Here is a 12,036-nt window from a genome sequence, read left to right as displayed (position 1 = left end):
CACCCCCATCCCGTTTGTGTCCCCCAAAACCCTGGGAAAGGGGGGTGGCGCTGGCTCCCCTGGGTTTTAACGCGTCCCTGGGTGCTGCCGCCCCACGGCAGGTCCTGCGCTCGCCCCGGGGCTCTGCGCCCCGGGGATGGGGGGGACCCGGGGAGGGGCCCGGTGCCTCAGCCCCTCTGCCTGTGGCCTGGCCAGGGGCGCGCTGAGGACTGGGGCTCTCCAGACACAAGTGGGGACGGCAGCAGGGGTGGCCTTGGGTCCCAGCAGAGGCTCTGCAAAGCGGTCGCACTGGTCCGTGGGGTGTGCGTGCGCGTGCGTGTGTGCGTCTGCAGGCTGCTCCCGGCACACGCGTGCACACGTGTGGGTCGTGCAGGAGCTGGGCAGCCCGGAGCGAGGAAGGGCTGCGTGTGCCGGGCTGCTGCCGTTGTCCCAGTGGGTGCCCATCCCACCAGTGGGTGCCCATCCCAACAGCACGTACCCGTCACACCGCACCAGTGCATCCCCATCGCACCAGTGCATCCCCATCACACCACACCAGTGTGTGCCTACCTCACCAGTCCATCCCCATCACACCAGTGCATCCCCACAACACCACACCAGTGTGTGCCCACCTCACCAGTGCATGCCCATCACACCACACCAGCATGTGCCTACCTCACCAGTCCATCCCCATCACACCAGTGCATCCCCACAACACCACACCAGTGTGTGCCCACCTCACCAGTGCATGCCCATCACACCACACCAGCATGTGCCTACCTCACCAGTCCATCCCCATCACACCACACCAGTGTGTGCCCACTGCACCAGTGCATCCCCATCTCACCAGTGCATCCCCATCACACCACACCAGCATGTGCCTACCTCACCAGTCCATCCCCATCACACCAGTGCATCCCCACAACACCACACCAGCATGTGCCTACCTCACCAGTGCATCCCCATCACACCAGTGCATCCCCATCACACCACACCAGCATGTGCCTACCTCACCAGTCCATCCCCATCACACCAGTGCATCCCCACAACACCACACCAGCATGTGCCTACCTCACCAGTGCATCCCCATCACACCAGTGCATCCCCATCACACCACACCAGCATGTGCCTACCTCACCAGTCCATCCCCATCACACCAGTGCATCCCCACAACACCACACCAGCATGTGCCTACCTCACCAGTGCATCCCCATCACACCAGTGCATCCCCATCACACCACACCAGCATGTGCCTACCTCACCAGTCCATCCCCATCACACCAGTCCATCCCCATCACACCAGTGCATCCCCATCACACCAGTGCATCCCCACAACACCACACCAGCATGTGCCTACCTCACCAGTGCCTCCCCATCACACCAGTGCATCCCCATCACACCACACCAGCATGTGCCTACCTCACCAGTCCATCCCCATCACACCAGTGCATCCCCACAACACCACACCAGCATGTGCCCATCACACCAGTCCATCCCCATCACACCGCACCAGCGTGTGCCTACCTCACCAGTCCATCCCCATCACACCACACCAGCATGTGCCCACCTTACCAGTCCATCCCCATCACACCAGTCCATCCCCATCACACCACACCAGCGTGTGCCCACCTCACCAGTGCATGCCCATCACACCACACCAGCATGTGCCTACCTCACCAGTCCATCCCCATCACACCAGTGCATCCCCATCACACCGCACCAGCATGTGCCCACCTCACCAGTCCATCCCCATCACACCACACCAGCATGTGCCCACCTCACCAGTCCATCCCCATCACACCAGTGCATCCCCATCACACCACACCAGCATGTGCCTACCTCACCAGTCCATCCCCATCACACCAGTGCATCCCCATCACACCGCACCAGCGTGTGCCCACCTCACCAGTCCATCGCTACCACACCAGTGCATCCCCATCACACCACACCAGCATGTGCCCCCCTCACCAGTCCATCCCCATCACACCAGTGCATCCCCATCACACCACACCAGCATGTGCCCACCACAGCCCCCCCAGCGTGCACCCAAGGCCGTCTGTGGGCAGCTCTCCCACTGCGCACTGGGACAGGCAGGGCTGGGCGATGTCCCCAGCCCCAGGACACCCCGCAATGGGCAGGCATGGGTGGGCAGGGCTGGGTGACGCCCCCAGCCCCTGGGACACCCCGCGCTGATCCTGGCTCTTTCCTCCTCCAGGTCCCAGGAACGTTCTTGCTGCAGACGCCCAAGGATTGTCACGCCATGACTCTGGCTGGTACGGCACCGTCGCAGGGCCGCGCGTGGGGACAGGGGACAGCATGGCTCACCCGAGCCCCTGAACACAACCCTGGCACCCCCAGTTTGAGTGGGGCCCCATCCAAACCGCCTTGGGGATGGCTCTGCCCCGGGTTAACCCCTGCCCTGGGACGCTCACAGCAAGGGGACGTGCATGGGGTTAAGACACCAGATTAGACGTAACCCACATGGCCATGAGTAAAGCACCCGGCCTCTGCGTGCCTCAGTTTCCCCTTTGCACACCTTGCTTCCCCCACCCAAATCAGCCTGTTTGCAATATCTGGGCAAATTTCGGTGCCAGCCGCCGTCCCAGCCCTTCCCCGGCACGCGGATGCCTGGCAGGACCCCCCCACCCCTCTGACCCCCATCCCACCATCTCTTCCCAGCTTACAAAGAGAAGATGAAGGAGCTGCCTCTCGTCTCCCTCTTTTGCTCCTGTTTCCTCTCGGACCCCCTGAACAAGCCGGCGTACACGTATGAAGGTAGGAGCCTGCTGCCCACCCACGGCCGAGGGGTGCATGAACGGTGGGGGCTGCGGGGGGCTGCAGACCCCCCCTTGGCATGAGTGGGGTCACCCTCAAACCGAGAGAGGTGGCTCCACAGTTTGCTGGGGGTACCGGACCGGGGGGGGGCTCGGGCAGCCCCCCTCTGCTGTGGCTCCGCTGCACGAAGCGCGGGGCGTGGGCTCGGTATTTTAAGGCAGACGGTGTCGGGTGATTCAGACTGATTCATGGCAGCGGGGCCAGAGGCGACAGCGGCAGCGGAGGGGGTTGCTCAGCCTTGGGGTGCTCCTCCTGGTTAGCTGTGGGGGGCTCTGCAGCCAGAAAAAGCCTTCATGGTCCCATTCCCCATCCCTGAGGCAGGGCTGAATGCTGCCCTGCCTGCTTGCCTCTCCCTCGGGGGGATGCCCAGCCTCTCAGCTCGCCCAAACATTCCCAGCTCAACCCCCTTGATGGGTGTCTTGGAGTCCCCACCCCAACCCATGGCATTGGGGCTGAACCGCAGGGGTGCATTCGGGGTGCAAGGATTTGGGTGAAACCAGTGGGGATCGGGGAAGGTGGTGGTGCGGGGGTGGGCTGCAAGTGTGGGACCCCGGGATGGTTTGCCCGAAGGGGTGGGATGCGCCCACACCGGCAGTCAGCCCGTGCCCCTCTCCCAGCAGACACGGTAGACCTCACCTGGTGCGTCATCTCCGACATGGAAGTCATCGAGCTCAACAAGCGGACCTCGGGGCAGTCCTTCGAGGTCATCCTGAAGCCCCCATCGTTCGACGGCATCCCCGAGTTCAACGCCTCCCTGCCCCGGCGGCGTGACCCGTCCCTGGAGGAGATCCAGAAGAAGCTGGAGGCGGCGGAGGAGAGGAGGAAGGTAGGTCCAGCAGATTGTGCATGGCACTGCAGCATGGGGACGTGCCATGGGGACACGCAACCTTGCGCTTGGGGTGCTCGGCAAGGCACACCCACCTTTGGGGACCTTGCTGAGGGGATGGTTTTGGCCAGGAGGGTAAGGAACCCATGGTCCATGTGGCCATCGTGTCCGCTTTGCCCACGCAGTACCAGGAGGCTGAGCTGCTGAAGCATCTGGCGGAGAAGCGGGAGCACGAGCGGGAGGTCATCCAGAAGGCCATTGAGGAGAACAACAACTTCATCAAAATGGCCAAAGAGAAGCTGGCACAGAAGATGGAGTCCAACAAGGAGAACCGCGAGGCCCATTTAGCGGCCATGCTGGAGCGCTTGCAGGAGAAGGTGAGAGCCTGGCGAGGAGGGAGGGGGAATGTGCTGGGACACCGGTCCAGGAGGGTGTCACAGGACACCCGGGCACCCTGCATGGCTCTTGGGGTGGCATTACCCCCTGGGGACACCACCAAAAGGGGGGGACCCCTCTTCCCCTCCCACCGTGCAGCAACACCCAAATGCAGAGTCCCACCCGGGGTGGGGGGTCCTACCCAGGGACCCACCGAGCCTGACGTGTCCGTAGGCTCGTGAGCGGTTGGTGGGTGGAGAGCTGGGACCCACAGCTCATCTGCAGACATGCAAAGCCTTTGCTTTCCCCATGTCCCACCATGATGGCCTGGCCCCACCGTTGGCAATTTTCCCACCTGCCGGGTGGCAGATCTTCCCCTGGTCCCTTCCCCAGAGGCCGTGGAGCCATCAGCTCCTCAGCAGAGCTGGAGGCGTCCGTGCTGCCGTGCTAGGAGATGTTTCCACCCTGCCAGCCTGTGCAGACCTCTTCTCTCTCCCCGAAGCAGGTCTGTTCCCAACCTCAGCACGGAAGGTCCCACCCTCACCACCTCCAGCTCCCTCCAAAACATCCCTTCTGCAAGGAGCTCGCCCAGTGCCCTTCTCCAAACGCCTCAGCTAGCCTTGGGTCAGAGGCAGAGAGCACGAGATAATGAAGGACAATCCGAGCTAACCCCATCTCCTTGGGGCTCCCGGTCCATCCCGTCTGGTTGACGTCTACCTCCTAGCTAGAGGGCGAGGACAATCTGTCCCTGAGTGCCTCCACAGTCCTTAAAACACCCCAGGGGAGGAGAGGATGCTGTTGACCCATCGGTGGTGTCCCTCCGGGGATGAACCTCGCGAACGCCCTCGTGCCTTCGAACCCCTCCGAAGCCGCTGGCCCGCCCGTGGGGACCCCGAAGTCCGTCCAGCTAACGCGTGTCCCCCCCCTCCTTCCCTCCTACCCCCCCTCCCACAGGACAAACACGCAGAAGAAGTGAGGAAAAACAAGGAGCTCAAGGAAGAAGCCTCCAGATAAAGAGACGATGGTTGGACTGACAGCTCCGGGGAGGTGGCGGAGGCTGCCACAGCGCAAGGTCGGATGGTGGAAGGGTGGACGTTCCTCTGCTTTCTTTGTTCGTGAATGTAAAGAGTTGACCAGTGAAGCCATCCTAGTCGTTTCGGGGAGGGTGGGGAGGGAGGAGAAAGGAGGGAGGGTGGGCGGGAGGGTGCTGGCTTTGGGATGCCCACCTCCTTGGTGAGTCTCACGAGCCACCCGTCAACCAGGTCCGGAGGAGACAGCCGAGGGCTGGCGAAGCGGAGGAGGTGGCCCCCCGGGGAAAAGCCGGGGGGGGACGGAGCGGGTGGGGAGGGAAGAGGGGGGGGGAATGTGCGTCGTCTGTGAGTTTAATTTGGTGCTGGGCAGGCAGGGCGGGCAGGTGGGCATCCCTCCAGCTTCCTTCTTCTCCTCCATCCCACTCCATCGAGGGGTAGTGGCATCTCTTGGTGTCCCTCCCTCCCTCCCTTTTTCCTGCCTGGACTCAGGGCCACTTGCCCGAAGCGGGCGTTATTTGCCCATAGACCTTACGGAACCATTTTGTGGAAGGGGGAGAAGAGACCCCTCCCATTGGAGGTGGTCAGAGAGTGAGGCCCGCTTGCTCCAAAGGCTTTATCTGGCTGTAGGAGATGCTGATGGTCCTATTGAAGGGTGAAATTGAAAAGCCCCGTGACTTCCCCAAGAGCTGCTTGGTTTTCATAAGAACCTCCCGAGGATCATCTTTGTGGGAACTCTTGGATGAAATCCCCTTTTCTGCGCTAGAGCAGCTGGAAGGCCATCAGCTTTTAGAGGTGGTTATTTGAAAAGGCAGATCACCCCTGTGGAGAGCGAAAGCAGGAGAGGAAAACAGGGAAGGGCTGTGGAAACCGTGATGAAAGGGACGGGGTAAAGCAAGAGGGAAAGAGGAGCCAGGGGAGCCCAGGCTGGAGAGCCAGAGGTGGGATGGAGATGCCTCTCTGGAGAAGACAGCGGCCATAGGGAGCCCCTGGGAACGGCAATGGCACCTCCTGGTGACACCAGGGCAGGAGGAAAGCCGGTTTGGGACCCCACCAACAGCTCGTGACCAGCCCAGCAGATGCTTTGTGGGAGCTGCTGTGCAATCCCCTGGGTGATCTTTGCCTCCAGGGAGGGTGAGCGAAGCAGAGAGGTTGCAGTGAGATCCTTCCCAGTGGGAGAAGCGGGTGGGGATGTCCCTTCCTCTCCCAGTTAGGAGTGGCAGTGGTCCCAGTGCTGCAATGCCCTAGCACCTCATCAGCCTCCAACCCTGATGCTAACAGAGGGTTTGATCTCCACTATGGCCAGACAAGACTTTCCAAGCACTGATTTGGGTCTGGAGGGAACCGTGTCTCTTCTTGTGCCGCGAGATGCTCGCCTGGACCCCGGAGCCCCGGGGGCTGCCAGCCCGGGGAGGGGAGCACGGGGGAGGGCGGCGGGCGAAGGAGATGGAGGGGGCTGTTCTAACTGTGGCACGAGCTGTCCTTTTTTTGTATACAACGGTTGTAAATAAACTGCCTTGGCATTTCTTTTGTTTTCTCATGATCTGTGCAGTGCCTTGTGTGTGTTTTTTTTTTTGGGGGGGCGAGGGCCATCCCAGTATCACTTACACTGGGAAGGGGAAAAGGACTGGGGGGGAAATTAGGGTAGGAGGCAACATGTGCATCAGGGGGATGGGTCTGTTTTACCCCAGTGCCCCAGACAACCCCAGCCTGGTGGGACTGCAGCAGATTTGGGCTCCTTTGGCCCACCAGCACTATCAACCCCTTGCACCCAGGCCTGCACCCACCCCAGACCCAGAGCAGGGAGCTGGAGCCAAATTTCAGCCATGTGCTGGGAGATGGAGAGGAGTTGGCCGGCATGGTGAGGAAGCACAGGGGTAGCTGGGCACATGCCAAGGTCTACGCTGAGGCCAGATGACCCATTGGTCTACGCACGGAGCAGACAAAAGCAAAACGTCATGTCCTCAGTGCCAGGAGAGGAGCCGGGTGGTGTCTTCTCCAACCCTAAGGAGAAAGTGGTACCAATTCCTCTCCCATCTTTGCTCAGCCTGAGAGAAGTGATGGCACCAAAATTTAGGACCAGCCTCCCAGATGGGTCAAGCGTCCATTCCTCCTGCGCCAAGGAGGTCCTCCCTGACCTGGTCCTCTCCGATCTGGGCTAAGGAGGTCCTCCTTGAACCTGAGAAGCCTTGGAAGATGGGTGTCCAACCAAGGAGCTGGTGGTCCTGCGGGTGTGGGATTCGGTGCCAACATTAAGACAAATCCCAGGAGGGGATTCAGAGCTCCCTGTGAACACAGCAGCCATGCTCAGGGGTTCCCATCACGCTCAGGTGCAACAGCGAAGGGGCCATATCAAAAGGGACCATGCAAAAAAGGACGTGGGGTCAGTGCTGAGGTGGCAGAGTCCACCGTGGTCATACGAACCGGTGGGACGTGAGTTAGCAACCCCCAAAAGTCATCTGGGAGAGGACCTGGGGAGAGCAGAAGAGCTTGTTACGCCCAAGAAGGGAGGAGAAGCCACAGGCTCAAGAAGGCGGCAAGATGTATACATCCAGTACAGATGATGGCAACAGGAGTCTTGAGGCTGACCATCAGCCGACTCATAGGAGCTGGGTAAACCCACAGCAAATAAAATACTGGTCTGTTAGGTATGTTGTATTTGAATAAACAAAGAATAATTAAATATATTGTTCTGCCCTAGGACTCTGTGCCATAGCCCACAACAGCATGTGCGTTGATGGGCATGAAGGGATGCAGGCACCATGACAGAGTGGAAAGAGGCACCCAAGCTGGGCTGAGGGTGGAGAAAATAGGGAAAGACTAAAAGACCTTCCTCCAAAAAGCCTTAAAAAGCACCCAGAAGCTTTGTGGAGAGAAACAGGGGGCAGAGCCAGGAGAGCATTGCTCTCCCTAGGGAGAAGCCAGTGGGTGTCGAGGGGAAAAATGGGGCAGCAGGGTAAGAAGAAGATGACGGGGGCACAGCTGATGGCACCAACACCGTCAGGAGGCAGCTGTTTGGAGGAGGCCGTCCAAAGTGGAGCAGGCTGAGTCAAAACCAGGCACAGTGTGATGCAGATGGTGTCAGGATGCACATCCTAAAAACTCTCGACTCTCTCCAGGCACCTGGAGCAGAAACCCACTCCACCCATCACCACCTGCATCTCAGATCATCCTGCTCCATGGCCCGAATCCTAATGAACATCGGCAATGCTCCAGCAAGGCTTCAGAGGCTCATTTTTCTCCCATTGCTGTCAAGGGGGTGGATGATGATGGCTTAGGGTAGAGAGAGCGGTGAGCTGGATCTTCTTCCTGCATCCAGCTTTTTGCCCAACACAGTGGTCCACCTCAGATAATCCCTTCCCTAAACTGATCAAGTTTTAATCTCATTTCCAGTGTTTTCAGTGTTGTGTCTTAGAATAGCTAATGTTTAACTTCCCTGTTCTCCCTCCCTGGCTCTTTCTCCTCGCCCCAAGGTGTCTGAAGATCCAGTCCTCTGGTCATGGACCCCTCACCAAGGTTTTTTTTGATGATCATCACTCCGGGAGCCCTTTCCTTCATGTTTTCCAGTCTCAGTTCAGGTGCCTTTCCCAACCATGGGACTGGAGATCTGTGGGAGCATGGGCTGGTGGCCCTCATAAACCTTCTCCATCTCCAGCAGATATGAGTCCTGATTATCTCACAGGTTGCATTGACCTAACACATCAGATGGAAATTGTTCTCAGAACTTCTTGGATAGCTGTGAGCCAAAACAACACCAGGTCACGTAGCTCTTCGCCCAGCAAGATGCACCCAGAGCCAGCCGCTGCTCCGCGGCAGGAATATTGCATGTCCGTGTGGGCAGGGGGCTGCAGGGCTGCCTGGTTGGTGCAGCAATGCACGCGACCCGGCGGGGTGTCTGCCTCGTGGCCGCACTCAATGAGGCTCTGTCACTACAATTTCTTGCCCCGCATCACTTTGGACAGCACTATCATGGGGTCAGCCAAATTAACGAGGCAGGGGTTAGTTTGAGCGTGAAGGGGAACAGCAGAAGAAGGGGTCAGCCACGCTTTCCTCCCCCAGTGCAGCAGCGAGTGTACGGGGTCATTGATGGGGCGTATTTAGTTTCTTGCTGAGCCACACTGCTGTGTCTTGCCCAAAGCCTGGTACCCAGCAGACGCCTGGACCAGGACCATCACCTTCTTCCAGGGGAAGCCATCAGAGTTGTCAGCCCCATACAGGGGGAGAGGCAGGGGAGGTATCCCCATGTCTCATCCACTACAAGCCATGGGGCGTGAGCACCCAGGAGTCCAGGCTTAGCCTTCCCTTTCTGCAGCAGAGCTGCTTTTGCAGATGTTGGCCCCACTTCTCCTCCCTGGGAGGAACTCAGGCATCCTCTGGCTGGATTTGGGGCTTGCAGTGATGAGACTCAGGTTGCCCTTAGCCTTGCTGGGGTACCAAATACCTTCATCTCACCATGCAGCGCCATTCGAGATGCCCCCAGAGTTACCCACGTGGTCCCAAGAGCCGTGTGTCCTGTGGGTCCCCTGTCACCTCTGCCCATCCCACGTGCTGGCCTCAGCCCACGAGTCTCAAATGGCAGAAGACACCCACGCCTGGGTGAGAGGTTGGAGCTCAGACGCTCACACCTGGGCATCCTGAACCAAACACGGGAGAGGAGGTGATGGATACCAGGTCCTTGACTACATGTCAGAGTCCTCTCCCGAAGCACCATCCTGCGGGAACAACCAGGACATGCAAGGGGAAAGCACAAAGCAAAGGTTTGGTGCCTTCAAGGAACCTCCCAAGGAGACATTTCATGGCACATGCCAGACTCTGAGGGCTGAGATCTGGACAAACCTTCTGCACCTGATGCCACCTCACCTGTTTGAAAAGTCAGGTGCAATCCCAGCCCTAAATCCCAGCCCAAGCAAGACCTGTGCTATGAGTTGCACCTCCTGAACATCAGAGGATGCTTGGGCATCCTTCAGAGCAGACATGACAAGTGCTGCTCCGTTGCTGACCTGCACGGGGGGAGACAAGTCCCTGTCTCTGCAAAGTGACACATAACAGATCAAAGCAGGTACAGAGGCAGCATCCTGGAAGTGCCTCCAAGATGCCAAGCGAAGAGGTGAATCCTCCTGCCATCAACCCACCGCCAGGCTCTGGGAGCTTTTCTTGGCTCATGCGTCATCAACAGCAGTGACATTGTGCAGGGACAGTTCTGTCATTTGATGTCCTTCCTCCAGTCCATAGCCTCGTGCTGGTTTCTCAGAATCCTAAATCTGGGCAAGGTACCAGCCATTCGTCCATGGGAAGCTGGCACTGGTGAGCAAGGGGTGCAGCTGGAGCGTTGGGCGTCATAACTAGCTGGGGCTTCTGGGGGGAATCAAGGGAGTGATTAAAACTGTTCAAGGGTGAGGATGCCGTGTGAACTCCAAAACAGGATGAAAATCACCTTATTCTACCTGCTCCTCCAGCATGCAGGCTATCCGTGCGTGCAAAGCTGTTTGGGCAAGGTGGAGGAGCCACGTCTGAAGCAGAACGATTCATCTTAGAGAGTGTACAAGGCACCCAGCGTGTGTCCAGTATGAACCCCATAACTGCAGGGGAGCTTTGGGGTGCAGAGTCTTGCAAAGCCACCTGTGTACAGGCAACCATATCAGTAATGGCCTATAAGGCCAAGATTGCGTCAATCATGGCATCAGATATAACAAATTTGAGTATGGATGTAGCAGAACTGGGACCAGTAAGGAAAAAAAAAAAGTAATTAGGGGCAGATTGGGCTGAGAAAAAGAAGTGTTAAGGTAGAAATAGAAAAAAAAAAAAGAGGAATAAGTTATGAAACCAGGTAAGGAACACAGGAGGATGGGATCTTTCGGTGATTGGAAGACGGATGCCTACAGATGGTGGTGAGGCTGACCTGGGTACCCAGCTGCATGGGATGTCCTCGGACAACTCACTGGACTCTCCATCAGGGCTATGTCCAAAAGACTTGGTGCAAGAGGGTAAAAAAGGAGACACTTGTATCAAGATCTATGAGGAGGGAAGGATGGTAAAACTAATTCAGCAGTAGCAGTGTGTGATTCATAAGATTTAAGAGTGATACCTTTATCGTTGTGTTTAATAATGTGCAAAATCAGATCGTAGATGAATAATGATAACGTGATCATTGGTCAATTAGGTTGTTGCTTATTCAAGTGATTTATTAGTCTCTTAGTAGGGCATTGCTTAACAGTGGACATCATGGCCTGTTGAACGCCTGCAGTCCAAAGAGGGAAGGTCGGACCCTGAAGGAATGGTGTTATAGCTGAGACGCGCGTGCCACGAGGCAAGAAAGCTTGCCCAGATGTTCATGGCAATTGATGGTCCAACAGCAGCGTGGGCCAGCCCGTTGCAACTCCCAGACACCATCAGGTATGTCTTGGGAACACCTCCCCCCAGGGAAGACTACCAAGGCAAACCCAGCAGAGGGAAAGACAAATAATGTTGTTTTATTATCTTGGTGATATTAGTTTGTAGGATGCTTGGAAGGTAATTTTTCCGCTTGATTTGCCCATGAAAAATGAGGCTCCAGACAAAATATTGTCCAGAACAGCGTAAAAGCTACAGAAACCATCAGGGAGCCAGCAAAGCATCAAGCAGGAGACAAGTAGTTGGGAGGAGCGGTGCTTGCCTCTAACACATCTGCCTTTCCCCTTCGCTGAACCCTCTTTGAACTCATCTGCGCACACAAAACAGGAAAAAGGTAATCCAATTAAATATTCATCACCAAACACAATCAGGGCTGAGGCCAAGTCCCAGCCTCCAGCTCTTGATCCTGCGAGGAAGCAAAGTCAGGAAAAAAGGAGGGTCTCTCGCTGCAGCTGCAAATGGAAAATTAAAAGACAGCAACAACGAATCGTCTTTATCCAGAGTAAGGCAGTAAAAAAAGACTTAAAATCATGTCTGATCATTCCTGCAGACCACTTTTAGGGTGGGTAGAAAATTCATCAGAAGTTCTTTGCCAGAGAAAGG

The 12,036-nt window shown here is 57.4% G+C and overlaps 1 protein-coding gene across 5 annotated transcripts; it reads left to right on the top strand.

Moving 5' to 3' along the window:
* Nucleotides 1-2,200: 2,200 nt before the first annotated feature.
* STMN4 (stathmin 4) lies at nucleotides 2,201-5,093 on the top strand. 5 transcript variants are annotated; one of them, XM_082305919.1, is made up of 5 exons: nucleotides 2,201-2,252; nucleotides 2,659-2,754; nucleotides 3,432-3,640; nucleotides 3,826-4,017; nucleotides 4,521-4,719. In XM_082305919.1, the coding sequence occupies exons 1-5, from the start codon at nucleotides 2,240-2,242 to the stop codon at nucleotides 4,662-4,664; spliced, it is 654 nt and encodes a 217-aa protein (XP_082162045.1). In that variant the 5' UTR covers nucleotides 2,201-2,239; the 3' UTR covers nucleotides 4,665-4,719. The 5 variants fall into 5 exon arrangements, with proteins under 5 accessions (XP_082162045.1, XP_082162049.1, XP_082162048.1 ...); XM_082305923.1 differs by lacking the exon at nucleotides 4,521-4,719 and adding an exon at nucleotides 4,970-5,093 and having other exon boundaries at nucleotides 2,207-2,252; nucleotides 3,435-3,640; XM_082305922.1 differs by lacking the exon at nucleotides 4,521-4,719 and adding an exon at nucleotides 4,970-5,093 and having other exon boundaries at nucleotides 2,207-2,252.
* The last annotated feature ends 6,943 nt before the right edge of the window (nucleotides 5,094-12,036 follow it).

This window comes from Platalea leucorodia (assembly GCF_965183815.1).
Source record: "Platalea leucorodia genome assembly, chromosome: 3".
Taxonomy (NCBI): Eukaryota; Metazoa; Chordata; class Aves; order Pelecaniformes; family Threskiornithidae; genus Platalea; species Platalea leucorodia.
Note: the sequence above shows the minus strand (reverse complement) of the source record. Positions and strands in the feature narration are given on the sequence as shown.

What these genes read in the sequence shown, in the direction of transcription:
- STMN4 (XM_082305921.1), top strand. An exon ending in GCCGGCGTACACGTATGAAG is followed by an intron (nt 2,755 to 3,431) that starts GTAGGAGCCTGC and finishes CCCCTCTCCCAG; the next exon opens with CAGACACGGTAGACCTCACC. An exon ending in TGGAGCGCTTGCAGGAGAAG is followed by an intron (nt 4,018 to 4,517) that starts GTGAGAGCCTGG and finishes CTCTCCCCGAAG; the next exon opens with CAGGTCTGTTCCCAACCTCA.